The sequence below is a fragment of the Micrasema longulum genome, unplaced genomic scaffold (genome assembly GCF_059751315.1).
Source record: "Micrasema longulum isolate JH-2025_06_02 unplaced genomic scaffold, ASM5975131v1 h1tg000886l, whole genome shotgun sequence".
NCBI classification, from domain to species: Eukaryota; Metazoa; Arthropoda; class Insecta; order Trichoptera; family Brachycentridae; genus Micrasema; species Micrasema longulum.
The window spans coordinates 418,184-434,944 of NW_028278077.1; the positions used below are offsets into that span (position 1 = coordinate 418,184).

At 29.7% G+C, this 16,761-nt stretch overlaps 1 protein-coding gene across 1 annotated transcript in view; it reads right to left on the reverse strand.

Annotated features, from left to right (window-relative positions):
* Window positions 1–1,207: 1,207 nt before the first annotated feature.
* The window catches only part of LOC148278403 (ketimine reductase mu-crystallin-like), a 41,299-nt gene continuing 25,745 nt past the window's right edge, over window positions 1,208–16,761 (reverse strand). The window contains exons 4-5 of the mRNA XM_088231440.1: window positions 3,902–4,090; window positions 1,208–1,359 (exon numbers count right to left, since the gene is read on the reverse strand). Coding sequence (XP_088087566.1) covers window positions 1,298–1,359; window positions 3,902–4,090 — 251 coding nt within the window. The 3' untranslated portion in view covers window positions 1,208–1,297. The remainder of the gene's footprint in view (window positions 1,360–3,901; window positions 4,091–16,761) is intronic.

Genomic DNA, 16,761 nt, shown 5'->3' on the forward strand with positions numbered 1-16,761 from the left:
ATTCTCCATTCAGTGAATGAAGCATAATTAAGAAATCTCAAAAACGTTTTTTTTTAGTTTTCCACAAATATCTCAGTAACTACTTCAATGGAGATTTCTGCGTTTGCTTTTAATACCGTCATATGTAAAAACAACTTTTGTTCAAATAATATTTTTTATTAAATACAATAATAAAGTAAAGTTCATATTTGAAGCAATAACTGTGTGGTTATTTAGTTCTTTTTAAAATTAGTTTCATCTAGTGGAACGTTAATAAACCTATGTATCATTGAATGGAATAAGAAATGTTTATGGGCAATTGGATGATCTGAAGAATTATGAATATTTATGTCAGTATATGTATATGTTGGTTTACGGTATATATCGACATCAATTTTTTTGGTTTATATGTTTTTTATTGCTAATACTATTGTTATAAGAACTTAATTCAATAAAACAGATTGCTAATAATAATGGATATAATAAGAACTTAATAGATAAAATATTAAATCAAAAACAAAAAGGCAAACTTTTAAATAAATATTTATATTCGACTCCCACAGTAAATAAAACAAACCCACCCAAACAATGGAGGCGGATTCTTTTTATAAATGACATTTTTTAAAAACAATTATCTAATTCCCTACCATCACACATGAAACCGGCTTTCTACACAACTAATAATATGGGAACATTATTAAAAAATCACAAAGACAAAGTCCATAAATATAATAAATCTGGAATATACTAATTTCATTGTAATGATTGCGAGTCAATCAACATTGGAAAAACTAAAAGAAACTTTAATATTAGAGTAAAAAAACACTTAAGATGCTTAAATAATAATAATTCTTCTGAATTTATCTCATAGAAAATAATCATAACTTCAATAAAGACACTGGATTAAAAGTACTTCATGTTAAAAATAAAATATTAAAATTACCAACTTAGAAATCTTAAAAATAAAAAAAGTGATTTAAAATAAGAAAACAATAATTAATAACCAAATAAACAATATTTCTTTTAGTCCTCTCCTGTCTAAATTCGAAAATAGTGATATCAAATTACCACCCGTTTTAAGAAAAAAACGACTTGATTTATTGGGTCCACGTGTAGTATTTAGTGAACATGATAAAAATAAAAAAGGAATCAATTTATTAGTTACGTAAACCTTGACGAAGAAGCTTGTTTGCTTTGAAACCGGTTGGTTGAAGAAAAAAAATAGTGGTTAAAAACAAAGTCGTTTTATTTATTTTATTACAATAATTAAGGTTATTTGATCATGATTTTTACATTGTTGCAGCCATATACATGTATTTTAAGATTTCGTCTTAATATTGTACACAAGTTGAGCAACTGCAGCATCTTCTACACCCAAACCTAAAAAAAAAAAATCCAAATTAGGTTAATATGGAAAATATGCTTATTTAATAGGAAAAGTTTATTATTTTCAGTGGATTCATTATTGGCAGCATAAACCCCCTGAAACCGTTGACCCTATTCCTAAGTAAACGGATTAAGTCTCCTTAAATTCTCACATCCCTTAGTTTCGAACCATTTTCTTAACACCACAAACTTTGTAACAGTTTGAGATTATCTTAATGGTTTAATTTTAAGCAGTGACATCACGAATAATTACAAAACTTTTTGAAGTACACACCATTGATTTTATTTATATTATCAAATATCTAATCATCATCATTCCATGAACGCACAAGCCTCCATGCATCTCTGTCAACTGCCAGTTTCTGTGCGTCCTCCCAAGTCAGGTTCGCGTCCCGTGGACGTCCAGGACGTCGAAAATCTGACGCTTTGGAAAGTAGGCAAGCTAAGGCTCTTAGTAGGCATCCGCAGTATATTCCTCAGCCAACCGAATCGCCTCCGCTTGATGACAGTTTTCACCGGAGTTGGCTGCGTCTGTTCTCTTATTACTGAATTCGCTACAAAGTCGAATATCCATACGCATTGAAATTAACAAAAGTTTAGTTTTTAAATTGGCCTTCATGTATTTGTTCTAATCGAGTATTTTTTAAGTTTGAAATAAAACTAATTTTAAAAATACAAAAAAAAAAACGAGAGACAGATGCAAATATAACTATTTATGTATTTATGTGACGCATTTCGTCTTGTCAAGAATTTTCAAACTAACTTAAATATTTACAAAAAAAAACATCACGCCGTTTTCCCGCGGAGTAGGCAAAGAAGGTAGAAAGCCATATCACTCTATCTTTGCATAAAGACCTCGCTTCCTCTGCATTCATACATCTTCTCATGCACGCACGCCAATTATTCCTACTCATGACATGTCCATCTTCAAGTATTTGATGAACTTGATCGTGCCATGTCTTTCTCGGTCTTCTTCGTTTTCTTCATCCATCAACATTCACATCGCAGAACTTTTTAGCCGTTCTTTTGCTGTCCATTCGCTCTACATGTTCAAACCAACGCCGCACCCCTTTCTTAATTATTGACGGAGTTCTAGTGCCAACTCTAATGTATGAGAGCGAAGTATAGAATTGGAAGAATAATTATGAAAGTAGGTTAAATGCTGTCTAATTGCGATCCCTCAGGCAAAAGTGTGATAAAATGATGTATAAAATACGTACATCTCCCTTCTCCTCCTTATCCTCTTTTCAAGCATTCTTGTACTAATCCCGCCCAATTTACAATAACTAACTGTTCTAAAAATATATTATATAAATAAAACACGAGTTATACTTTAATCCACAAATTTGGGTTTATCCAAATTTGTGGATTAGATTATCACTCGTGTTTTATTTATATAATAAATAACAATGAACTTCCATCAAGAATTTTCACATACAAACTTAAATGTTCTAAAAATATGTAAAAAAAAATCTTTGAATATTGAAAAATATTTACGAGTACATGAAAATAACATTTTATATGTATTTATTTAATATTTAATATATTTTCTTTACTAACTTTGTATACTTTGTAGAATTCTGTTATTAGTTCTGAGTTTACACTATATCTGTTTGTTTACTATAAATATGTATGTAGAACAGTTGATTTCCCAAATAAAATAATAGGTGCTCAAACTTTGAGATCCGTGAACTGTGTAAGGCGGAGACATGCATTATCGACAAACTCAAGTTTTCTTATTTACTTACTATAATAGCTGTTTAATGATGTAAAAAATAAGTAAAGAATAAATCCAACAAAATTGTTTTCTTTTTTGGATACCTTACCAAATTTTAATACGGAATTCTACCATTTATCTGCATACACAATAAACAACATTATATAAGTTAGTGTTAATATAAATCTCCACCAACTCGGTACAGAAAGTGATTTGGTGGGATTTAATTACTAATAAAATAATATAACTTAGAACTGCGCTAGACCTTAGGCTTTTGTAATAATACAAAAAAAGAAGTACTTAAAAAGCTATTATTTGCTGAAATCAGCCTTCAAAGATACTGAGGTTGAAAATTCCTGTCATTTTCACCTTGTGTCTACTTGTGCTACTCGTGTCGCCATTTTATCACCAACAGTTATTTTTTGTTAGTTTTTAAAGTTACTCAAAAACTAGGGAATTGCTTTTTAGATTTTTAAATTTTAAGTTGAAAGTTCAAGTCTGACTCGTTTAAACTTAAATTCTGAATTTTAGGTCAAAACTTTTGGAGCTTTCATTAATTTTACGAAGCTGATTATTTTATGCGTGAAATCATAGACGCATAAAAGTAAATAAAATATTAAATTAAAAATGAGTTACAAAAAAAAAACAAAAACCCTCCAGAAGTTTCTAAAAAATCCATCTGGTTAATTTTTTTTCAAAAAATAATAATAAATCTAATTCCCGCCACGATAGAAGCGCTTCTTATGGGGCTGGTAATTACAAAACCAATATCTTATCAAACGTATTAATAAAATAAGTAAATAAAATCAATAAGTTTACCTAAGGATTGGAAGATCCGAATTTTGTTTTTAGGAGGAGGTGGGATCTTTTCTAAGAGCAGTTCTCCCAGTTCACCTTCTATCTTCAAATGGGGAAGTTCTTTACTACCGGAAGCTTTACTCTCCACATACACAAGCCCCCGCTTGTAAATCTCCGAGGAAAGCTCGCTCTGTTTTCCAACACCGATGCCTGTAAAAATAACAATAAGAAATACATTTTATAAACCATTTATGTTTTTAACTAAATAGCAGGGGCGAACCGTGTATGGAAGCGATTATGCGCAGCTTACCATTATATTTGACTATCCATAATGATGATTATCGGTAACTTTTTTTACAGAAAAACCAACACATAATTAAAATATTACAACAGAAATGAAGAACATTTAAGTAATATAGAAATCTAGGCATCTACAGGGCTTATGACCTGTCAATGGCTGGTTTAAGTGGCCACTTTACACACTGTGTAACATTCACCATTCTATCCATATTTGAACATCTATATTCCTTCAATTCTTTAATCTCTGTTGTAATATTTTAATATAAACAGCTCCCCAGGGAGTTGAATCCAGTCCGTCTACAAAAATTTGTAATATGAAATATGAAAAGAGTTTACGTAATTGTATGTGTGTGACGTTTGTATTAATGTGTATGTGTTTGTGAATGTGTATATGTGTGAATGAATGAGGGAGAAGATGCGTGTGAGTGGGTGTAAAAAAGTATGAAAAATAAATAATTAAAAACTTGTAATTGTATTAAAAAGTGTCCAGGAAAAAACTTGGTTAGAAGTTTGATTATAAAAAATAAAAAAAATATTTATAACTTTTTTCGATATCTTTTTGTAAATATTTAAGTCAAGAAATATTATAAACAAAATTTTTAAAGTATGCTAAATTTCTTAACCTTATTCAGAAAAAAAAGCATTTTATTTCAAAATTTAATTGATACGCACTGAATGAATAATGTGCAACGAGTCCCATACAATACGAGTACGGTAGGTAACCACATAATGCAGTGAATACGATGTAATGTCAACAATAAAACATGATAGGTATGAGAATACGCGTAGGTACGTAATATAATTGTTACGAATTAATAAGCATCTACCTTAATTAATAAACCAAGCAGGTATATGCTATCTGGATCTAGCTAAGTAATTTAGATCATTCTGTAGTAAGTTGAAACAGTCCCCTGATATTCGATTCACTTCGTTTCCGGAAACTACTTCCGGACTAGAGACTAGGGTAATTTATTATTAAGTCGGTACTTCCAGATTGGATTCTGTGGAAGTTATAGTTTATTAATAGCTTTATTTAATTTAAAATACACCTACACCATGCCAAATAATGCACTGTCGCATTTACTGTAGAATAAAAAAACAAATAAACCAATTATATTATTATTGCCTTGTTAAACTGTTTTATTTATAATAAAATAAATATTAAACAATTTTTTTTTTTAAATACATTTTTTTCTACCAAACAGTTTCAAAGCTAAACAAGCTTCTTTATCAAGGTATAAACAGTTATTGAATCTTATCTTAATGAATTTTATCATTGATTGATGACATCGAAACATATGGAGCTAATAAGAGTGGACTTTAGGAAATATTGTTTACATGGTTAATTTATAAATGTACTTATTTATATAAAGATACATTTTATTCTTATTATTTATTTTTATTATTTGAATCGAGTTGTAGTCCCGCGGCTAGTGTCTCGGACTCACGGCTCAGAGGTCCGTGGTTCAAATCCCACTCTACCCCAACTTGAGTCCCATTTTCTAATAGTGAGTTATTTACAACACGTTGAAAATGGCCCTAAAAATTAAATATTTGGTAAATCGTAAGAAGGCGAATATTTATTTTTCTTTAAAAAAATAATAAAAAAAACTTTTACTTACATGAATTTTTTTTTAAGCATTTGTATACAATATTAACATATTGTATTTGCAGTTTCTGAATAAATAACATTTCTTAAATTTTGAAAAATTTAAATCTATTACTTGGTTAATTTAATGTGTACACTTGATTAATCTTTATCTCCTGGCAGTCACAATTATTATTACAATTCACCAATACCTAGACTACACCGGCTAGGTAACGAGTATGGCGAAGTTGATATATTTTGTCTGTCTTTATATAAATATAGGTTAAGTATTCAAAAGGTTATAAATTAATTTGTATAAAATTTCTTAATATTGTTCTTTATTTACTGTTTTGTTTTCTCGTGTATCTCTATAATAATGTTTAAATTAATATGTATGTGTGTATGTTTTCATATGTAAATTTATTAAATATATTTTTCTATGTACCCTATACCTATGTTGGTACATTTCCTGATTTTTACTTATTATTGTATCTTTTAGCTTTTCTTATGTTATCTTTAATTTTATCTTAGTTTACATACTTATGTTTCACTGCTGCTTTTGAATGTAATTTCCAATATATGTAAAAGCCCGTAGGGCGTGTAAATTAATAAATATATAAATTACATAGCTGTGGAAAATGATTTTTGACTGTTTTGACAATTTAAGTTCCAATGCACATTTATCTTTCTTATGAATTATATGTTAAAACTGTTGTTTTTTCCCAAATAAATAAGTAAATAAAAAATAAGTGGTTAAAAAAAAAACTTTTACATTTATTTTATTACAATGAATAATTTTTGATTGATTTTATTTTTGTCATTTTTATAATTAACCGATTTAACACAGGCTTTTTTGTGGGCAGTGAAAGGTTAAACCTATTTTAAGGTCCTTGTGATTTCTTTCAGTTTTTGCTTTTATTCCTTTTCACCCCGGCTCACTACTACTCCAAGATTTGACGCTAATAAGATCGAGAATAGTAATTAAAAACTGTCAAGTAGAAAAGTTTTTAAGAGCTTTGATCAAGATGTCTTAACCTTACTTGCTGATTAATCATTTCATTCTTTTACGCTCGCCATTTATCAGTTTTGGAGTAGTTTGGAGCAATTTCATTCATTTAAGGTTTTATTTTCGATAGGATGAAACCAATAGATATCAATTTATCGAACTTTTTAATTTACCTGCTATTTATCAATCAATATATTGAGTAATGTTTGAGTATGCCCAAATGCTTGTAGACTGGCTGTATCTCCTCCCTAGGGAATTATTCATATACGAACTAATTGCTACAGAGAGGGAAAGCAAAGTGTAAAGTGGCCACTTAAACCAACCAATGCCTTGTAAGCCTTGTAAATGCCTAGACTTACATATTACCTTTATAAAAATATTTTCCCTCTTTGTTGCAATAAATTTGAATATGAATAATTCCTTATGGAGGAAATCCAGCCAGTCTGCTATCATTTTGACATACTCAAACATTGTTAAATTAACTACCCGGTAAAGGAAGAAGTATAAAAATTGGAAAATTGTTTTTTATGCGTTGCCTAGTAGGTGATTTGGTTCAGCCCGATGAATCTCACCCGCAAAATTAAGGTTTCAGCTCCTTTACTTCACAAAAGTTAACAAATGAAAGAGTTGAGGAAATGAGGATGTTCAAACATGGGCAGAATGGTGAATATTACACAGTGTGTAAAGTGGCCACTTTAACCAGCAGATGACAGGTCATAAGACTTGTAAATGGCTAGACTTCCATATTCGCTTCTCGTAAATGTTTTCCCTCTCTGTTGCAATAAGTTTAAATAAATTGAGAATCTCAAAATCATTGAAAACTAATACTGAAATTCATCAATCCTAAGATTCCATCTCAATTAAAGGATGAAATATTATTTCTAATTGATGCGTTTAATGTTAATTATTCATTATTAAAAAAACCTTTCAAATAAATATTTTTTGCCATTTTCTTGATAACGCAGTTCAAATACATTTATTTCGTAGAATTTTTAAATAATAAAATATTAACATAAGATCTGAGACAAAGGAAATTATAAACCAAGGAAATACCAATAATTGTACAATTTATTCACGGTTTAATTTTTCTGTAAGTTGAAGGGTCAATGTATTTTCAAATTAAAATTGAAACGTTTGACGGCTTTTTTAGACCATTGCACATTGCCAAAGATATTTATTTTTAAATTTAAATTTTTTGACAAAGACGAAATTTTTTTACAAAGAAAGAGTCGTTGAAAGATTCTTTTAATAACAAAATTAATAATTCCTTTTCGATGCCTACTTTATACAAAGATGAAATTAGATTTTTTACATTGAAAAAAGTTGTTGATTTAAATGTCGAAAATAAACCTATTTGAGGAAGTATCTGGTAGGCTGGCGTATAAAAAAATATATGGATATTTCTTTTGCTTACATTGACGTGGTTTTTTGTAGGTTCGCAACTTTCAAAAAAACTTCACGACATTACACAAATATATGCGAACCAACGTCAATTTCAATAACTTTATCAATAGATGGGCAATATTGGTAATAAATTAAGAAATGTTGTTTGTATTTCTAACATGAATAATTTACAAATCAGAAGATGTCTCATAACTCACTTTTTTCCTTAAATTTAACAAAATTATTTAAGGCAAAATATTTATATTTGGAGCGCTAACATTGTGGTTATTCAATATATTTTTATGTTTTTTTATTTTGTATTTTTGTAATGATGTAATTACTTATATTTACATATAAGTTATAAATTTCAAAAATATTTGGTACACTTCCACTTATTTATTTTGACCAATCAGCGCTTTCACCCTCTAATGGGCATCTTCAGACTGGTAAATATTATACAGTGTACAACTAAATATTATCTTAAGTGTAGGTACAAAGGTAAATAACTTTTATGTAAATATAAGTTATTACATCATTAAAATGGAATTCCATAAAAAATTGGCAATAAATAATTCAAATGAATTTTTTTTTATTTTTTTTATTTAAATCTTAAAGTAGGGCACACATATCATACATATTGTTATGTGTGTTCTAATAATAACATTACAAATATATTTAATTTAAAAATTGTTTATCACGTATGTCTTGACCATTATTTTAAATTTTGATATGTTTTTTTCTTCATAAATATTTTTTTCCATTTCGTAATACTTTTTAATTGCTTTAAATAGAATTGAATTTTGTGACTTTGCCTTTTTCCTAAATGGAAGTCTAATTTTGTTCTTTTCTCTAGTATTGTGATCGTGTTCATGCTGGTTCCGATCATTTTTTTTCCAAAATTCTGTTTTTTTATTAGAGTTTATAATTTTATGAACAAATATCATTGTATTGTAAAATATTCTTTGTTTATATGTTAATAATTTCATTTCATTTACCATCGACTTTACCCTCGTGTATCTGTTTTTTTTTTCAAAATGATTCTGAAGGCTTTATTTTATAAAACAGTTAGTTTATCTATGTTTTCTTTGTTTGATAAAAATAAAATGCTACTACAGTAGTTAACGTGTGGTTCAATAATTGCTTTGTAAATAGTTTTGCAAGAGTCCTTATCAATAAATCTTCTGATCCTTCCCAAAATTGATATATTTTTTGCAATCTTATTAAATAAGGTACTCACTGTTATTTGGCATACTATTGATTGGGGAATTATTACCTGGGCGAATAAATAATATATGAATGACTTTAAATGAGATACATTAATACTAAGCCAAGTGGCGTTAAATTATGTTTTTGAAAAATTAACTTCACTAGCGATAAATGAATGGAATATATCATTATGAATGGCTAAAAATTCGTAAAATGAGCTTCTAATACTGGAAAACAGTTCATCTAAGCTAGTAACTCAAATTCTAAGTGTCCGAATTAAATAATAAATTGGGCGAACAAAAATTAGGTTGGGTTAGGTTAGGTTAGGTTAGGTTAGGTTAGGTTAGGTTAGGTTAGGTTAGGTTAGGAGTTCGCTCAAAAATTATTACACTGATCGTTCTGAATAAATCGTAAATCAAATTCGTATATTCAAGTCGCCGTTTTCAATATTTGTGTTCGCCCTCAGTCTTTCGTCCACTAAGTATTTCAGTACGCCATAATCAGTATTTTTGACACCCTTAGTTTGAATTTATATTCGATCATTTAAACACTACCCTTATTTATGAAATTCAATTTTTACTATATTAAAGAGTGAGTTTTTGGAAACCATGTCTCAATTATCATTTCAATTATGTTTTAGTTTTTTTTTTCTATTGATTTCAGTGAAAGTATGATTTTGTATGTTTGATGATGTATTATTCTTAATTTGTATATTTTTTTATTATTTTTGTTTATGATTATTTTTTTAACATTGTCTTCTTTGGAATTTTATTATTTGTACCCTGTTTTTTTGGATTGTTATTTTATTGCATTACATGTTGTTACAATTAAATTAACTTGTGGAACTACATTTTTTATATTGTTAATTATTGTGGCTTAGCGCAGGCACAGCCTAAAAAGCGTTAATAAGTTTATTTATATTTAAACGTGTGTAATTTTGAATGAATAAATAAATAATATTAACAAGTAAATTAATCAAAAATATTTTGAGTTTGTCCAAATTTTCGTAGACAAGGACTAGATTTAACTCCTTGAGATTATTTAATTATTTAATTGAAGGAATACAGATGTTCGAATATGGACAGAATGGTGAATGTTACTCAGTGTGTAAAGTAGCCACTGAAACCAGCCATTGACAGGTCATAAGCCCTGTAGATGCTTAGACTTCCATATAACCTTCTCTTAAACGTTCTTCATCTATGTTGTAATATGTAAAGTAAAATAATTGTAAAACAACTTTTTTTTTTTTTCTACCGACCGGTTTCAAGGCTATACTAAGCTGAATTCTGAAGCTAAATTCATTACATAAAGAAATAAATTTAATTTTTGAAATGGAAAAAGATAAATAATTAAACTTTCTTGACTTGCCTTTAACTGTATATGTTAGGTCACGGTAGATATCGAAATCAATTATTTTATTTTTTATTGTTTTTTTACATTTTTTTTTTTTGCACCACAACAGGCCAGGAGGCCTAATTACAGTGGCGAATTACATCACAGAGCACCCAGGCTTGAGAAAAATCACATTTTAATTTTTGTGTTCTTACCGGGAATCGAACCCCCCCATGCGTGAGTCAAGCGTCTTGACCACTACACCACGGAGGCCGCCTGTTAAAGACAACAAGTCAACCAAGCTTAATTTTTTATATTTTTAAATTTTTAGAGTATTTCTTTGTGTAATGAATTTAGAAAGTTTTTTGTACCTTTAAAAACAATTGGTGGAAAAAATAAAAATTTGCGGTAAAGTTGTTTGATATTTATTTTACATTTAAAATATTTATCTCTATACTAACTTAATTTTTTTTCTCTCCATACACGAGCGCATATTGAATCTTATCTTTATTTTATATTTTCCATTTTTATTTTGATCCCTTCAATTGTATTTGGTTTATTTCATGTATAATATCTCGTATAATTTATTGTCTGATATCACTTGTTAAAACATTTGAATGTGGATTTATTTCATTTTGTATTACTGTGTGCTATGAAAGGTGATGAGCCGTATGTAAAAAATAAATATTTAAAAATAAATATAAAATTAAATTGCATGATTCGTGCAAAAATTTAATTGTCGTAATACCTTTCCAAAGCAAACGTGTGATTGCGTTTCCACAGTAAATTCGATTACCACTCTATCTTACCGACAAAGCTCAAAATATAAACGTTATTACTGCAGTTACTTTGTACAGCTGGATCCCGACTACAGTAGAAAATTAACAGAGTTATCTTCGACTGTCTATAAAGAAAAACCGACATTTGTTGACGAAAATGAGAATATTTGCATCAACATTTAAAGTATCTTCGTCGGGTACCTATAATTGAACATGTTTAGAAGAAAAAAAATGCATATTGGGGTGGCGGCTATAATTTTGCGTGAGTATTATTTGACTGAATCGTTGATCTGTGTTAATTTTTGCGTGGTGAGAAAAGATGCGTTTGCGTGATGATGGCAGATGCGGAAAAGAACAGTTTGCGGCCAAACAAACTACAGCAGACTAAAATCCTACCTTTAGGAAGACATAAAAGGAACCAGGGACAGGAATCCGGATGCTATCTCCTAGTCCTGGCTTCTGGGTAATTTTTACCTGTTTTTGGTGATTACAGCACTTTCACTATAGTTATTTAGGAAACATAAAGATGAATTTGGCGGCGCGGCGGTCAGAATATGTTATGGTGTTCAGTTGCGGGCAGATGATTAAAGGACGAGCAGATGCGGGCAGATAAAATTATGAATATGCGGTAGTTGACAGAAGGTATCAAGAAGAAGAAAAAATATGATTGTTGATGTTGATTGCTATGGATATATCGGTATATTTGAAAATTTTAATGTCAAATCTATAAAACAACTTTATGTAAAAACTTTGTTACTATACGCACGTAAACATTATTCTCTACCTTCCGTTACAAATACAAGAGTTGCTGGATACTCCACCCTAATGCTGCAAAAAAATACAAAAATAAATACAACCTTCGGTCAAAGAGGATTGGCCTACTACTCGGTTAAAGTGTACAATCTGCTTCCATTATCCATAAGGACAATTAGTAAGTTCTCAAAATATAAAATTGCTATTAAGAAATGGATAGTGGAGGTGAGTTGCGCACGGATCGATGAGTGAATCAAGCCAAATATGTAAAATGTATGCACTGTTTATGATTTTTTTTTCATTGGTCAATATAAATTGGTTATGTTATTTATGAATATTTTTGTTTTTTATTGTTTATTATGTTAATTGGTTTAATTACGTTTTTTAAAATATTATTATTTTGTTAACTTTGTTAAATAGCTAATCTTAGGCATGTTTCACATTTTGTATAATGTTTCCCTCGGCACGGGATTCCCCAATGAGGGAACATTATTCTAATAAAAAAATAATACAAACAATGTAAAAGTATAAATAAATAAACATGGAAAATTGTTCTCATTGCAACCGTAGCTACCCATGGCTATAGAGAAGAGGAGAATAAACAAACATTGAAAGTTGGGAGATCACAGGATGGGTAGGAAAGGTGGACCTTAATCCACCGGCGGTCCATCCAGCCACAAACCACTCAATCCCTCCAACCACTAGCGCAACAACATATTCCTATTTTTATACAGAAAACTTTATTTTACTTGGTAGATAAAATTGAAGACAACTGTTAACTTCCTATTGCAATCGGGGCCCTGATTCAGTTGAAATTACAAATAGTTACTTTGTGTTTCTCGAACGGGAAAATTGTAGAACGATCCTACAGATGAATCCGATAAACTGGTTTCATAGCTTTTGGTTCTGACAGAATGTCGATATCTGAACATATTACTTTAAACCAGTTCTAATACTCGGTAACTCAAAATCTCTTGATATTATTGAGAAAACTTCGACAAGTAAATTAATTAGCACGTATGTTTAATAACGCATTATGAAACAATGCAATAGTTGATTTCATTATATTTTATTATTATTATTTAAAGCAGCAACTTTGTCGTCAAACATTTCAGTGAGTGTTTAGAATATTTGTATATAATCATTACCGACTTTTCTATGTGTACCGGTTTCAAGACGTGCCCGTCTCTTTGTCAGAATACCAATTAAACCAACATGCAAAACCCACTATACTCCTTCACCATAGTTGTTGCGCAAAAATATAAAACCAAAACGACATGCATATTAATAATCACACGCACTGATTTGGACAAGCATGCACTGATGAGTTGAAAAAAAGGGGGAGGGGATGGCGAGGGGGCCTTTAGTTTAATAGGTTTAGGGTAACCATTACAATGGGATATCGTTTAACGGGCTATATTGAATGGTTGTTTGATTTTTAATCAAAGGAGCATGATTTTTTAAAGCTTTCCTGATGTGAAATATTTCCAAATTATTTACTTTTTACCCTTTATTATTTGTGTATAAGATTTTAACTACTGTATTTTTACTAAAGTCATGATTAAAAATGATTCGGTGATTTGCGGATTCGGAGAAATTGTTGTCGTAAAGACACCTCATGCGTTCTCTCATGCGACTATTTAATATTTGTGATAGTTTTCGAACGTAAACTGAATGACAAAAAATGCAATTCAGTTGTTAAACACCTAAATTATTCAATACACTGTTATTATATTTTTTACCAATATTGTTTTTTTTATAAAAACATGGTATTATATATTATTTAGTAAAAATTTGGATACATTTGTGGATAAAATATTTACGTAAAGAATTCTTCGCCATTTATTATCATTATTAGTATTATTTTTCTTACTATTGATAGGAAATCCATATGTTCCATTGTAATGGTCATCCTAAATCTATGAAACTCAAGCCCTTCCCTCCATCCTTTCCCGCGTTTTCTCGACTATTTCTTAAACAACATAAAATATTTTCATAATCTAATCAGTGCATGTTAGTCCTAATCAGTGCACGTGCTTATTGAAATGCATGTCGTGTTGGTTTTTTATTTGTGTGCAACAACTATGATGGTGAAGATGTATAGTGGGTTTTGCATGTTGGTTTAATTGGTGTCCTGACGAAGAGACGGGTACGTCTCGAAACCGGTAGATATGGAAAAGTAGATAAGTCATTATGTACAAATATTTAATAATGTTTCGTAATATAATTATATTTTTATACGTGTAATAAAAAGTTATTAAATAATAATCGTGACAGTCCCGAACTTTTAAATTGTGTTAATTTTTATGTGAGACAGCGTGGGACGAGACAAAATACTTGTTTTGCTGTTGATTTGCAGAGTTCAAACTATGCCAAATGCTCACCTATTCCACGGTTCCACATGTAAGCAAACAAAATTTTATCTTTACATCAATTAAAATCATTTCTTTTTAATCACTTCTTTTCTAAATTAAAAAAAAGTGTTATATTTGTTTTACTGTTTATGCTATGATACATCGCCTCTGTTACTTCTATACTTTTTTATTTAAACTGTTTTTTTATTGTTAATCTGCTGCATACCTATGTTATTTCTTATTTAATTTTCTTTATTATTTCCTTATTTTCTGCTGATTTTATTTCATGTATCTTTATTTTTTATCTTTGTGTGTAAGCCGTCGAAATAAATAAATAATAAATAAAAAGCAATATAAGGTGATGAAGTGATAAAATTTATATCAGTATTTTTAATTGGCTAATCCCCTAATAAAGAAGAGCCCTAAAGACCGATAAAAATAGGGGTGGTGCTAGTTTTTGCTGCAAACTAATTCCGGAAATCACAACCGAAAGGAGGGCTCAGTTACGCTGAAAAAAACGACAGTTAATCATTTATATTTCTTCAATTCTTCCAACTTAACTTAATTTCGCAAATGGGATCTAGAATTTTAACCATACAAGCGCTCAGTAGCTGCAAGGCCTGTTTTTATCTAACTGCTGTTTTTAAAAATGAGTTTTTTTACTTATTTTAAAATCAGTCAAACACTAAACTTTATCGTCAAAATTAAACCATAACGTAAATGGAGGCTAGATACGCTCTGTAGCTGCAAGGTGTGCTTATAATCTAGCTCCTATCTAAAATTTTATTTTATTTAATTGGGAAGCCAACAGACATTTAAAATAAAATAACATAATTAAAGCAACAATGTTTGAGTTGTCCAAATGCTCGTAACCTGGCTGGATTCCTAGGGAGTTGTTCATATTAAAATTTATTTCAACAGAGAGGGATAACATTTTTGAGAAGGCAATATGAAAGTCTAGGCATTAACAGAGCTTATGACCTGTCGTTGGCTGGTTTCAGTGGCCACTTTACACACAGTGAAAGATTCAGCATTTTCCTCATGTTTGAACATTCACATTTCCTCAACTCTTCCATCTGTTGACTTTTGTGTGTATTGTTTTTGCATGTTTACAAACTGCATTTGTTTTTTGTGGATCTCAATCAGATTCTTCCCTTAAATTCATTATAATTTCAACCCATTTATTTCTTTTTATTGGATTTTTGGTAACGCTAAAATAATATCAAATTGAACAAATATTTATTTTATGTTTTGGATTAACATTTCACAACAGAGATGAAGAACATTTAAGGTAAGGTAATATAGAAGTATAGGCATCTACAGGGCTTATGACCTGTCAATGGCTGGTTTAAGTGGCCACTTTACACACTGTGTAACATTCACCATTCTGCCTATATTTAAACATCTATATTCCTTCAAGTCTTTCACCTGTTGATGTTTGTGAAGTTAAAGAGCTGAAACCTTTATTTTTGCGGGTGAGATTTGTCTAATTGAATTATTTCACCTACATACTAGGTAACGCCTGAAAATATTATTTTTTCAATTTCTATACTTCTTCATGGACCAGGTAATTTATCAACAATATTTTGAGTTTGTCCAAATTTTTGTAGACAAGGACTGGATTCAATAAGTCATAAGCCCTGTAGATGCCTAGACTTCTATATTACCTTCTCCTAAATGTTCTTCATCTCTGTTGTAAAATGTTAATATAAACAGCTCCCCAGGGAGTTGAATCCAGTCCTTGTCTACAAAAATTTGGACAAACTCAAAATATTGTTTATGTTTTGGAATTCAACATAAACAAGTACCTAGGCACCTGCATGAATGAAATATTTGAAAATCGTCAATTTTCAGTTTTGGAATATAATCACAAAAAAGTACCTAGGTACCTACTTATCAATGAAAAGTCTTTTTCCAAGCTAATAGCAGGCAAACCAACGTTCGGGCAGGACAACGTCTGTCGGGTCCGCTAGTAAATATATATCATTCAAATTAGAGGCTTCCACATTATATTATTTTTGTAAATGTTGTCACATAAAAATTATACATAACATAAAATAACTAATCATACCCAACTTATAATATTACTGAAAATGTTAATGTAATAAATATAATTAAAAATAAATCTACTTTAAAATATTAGTCACAATCACACAGTCGCATATTGTAATATATCTTCC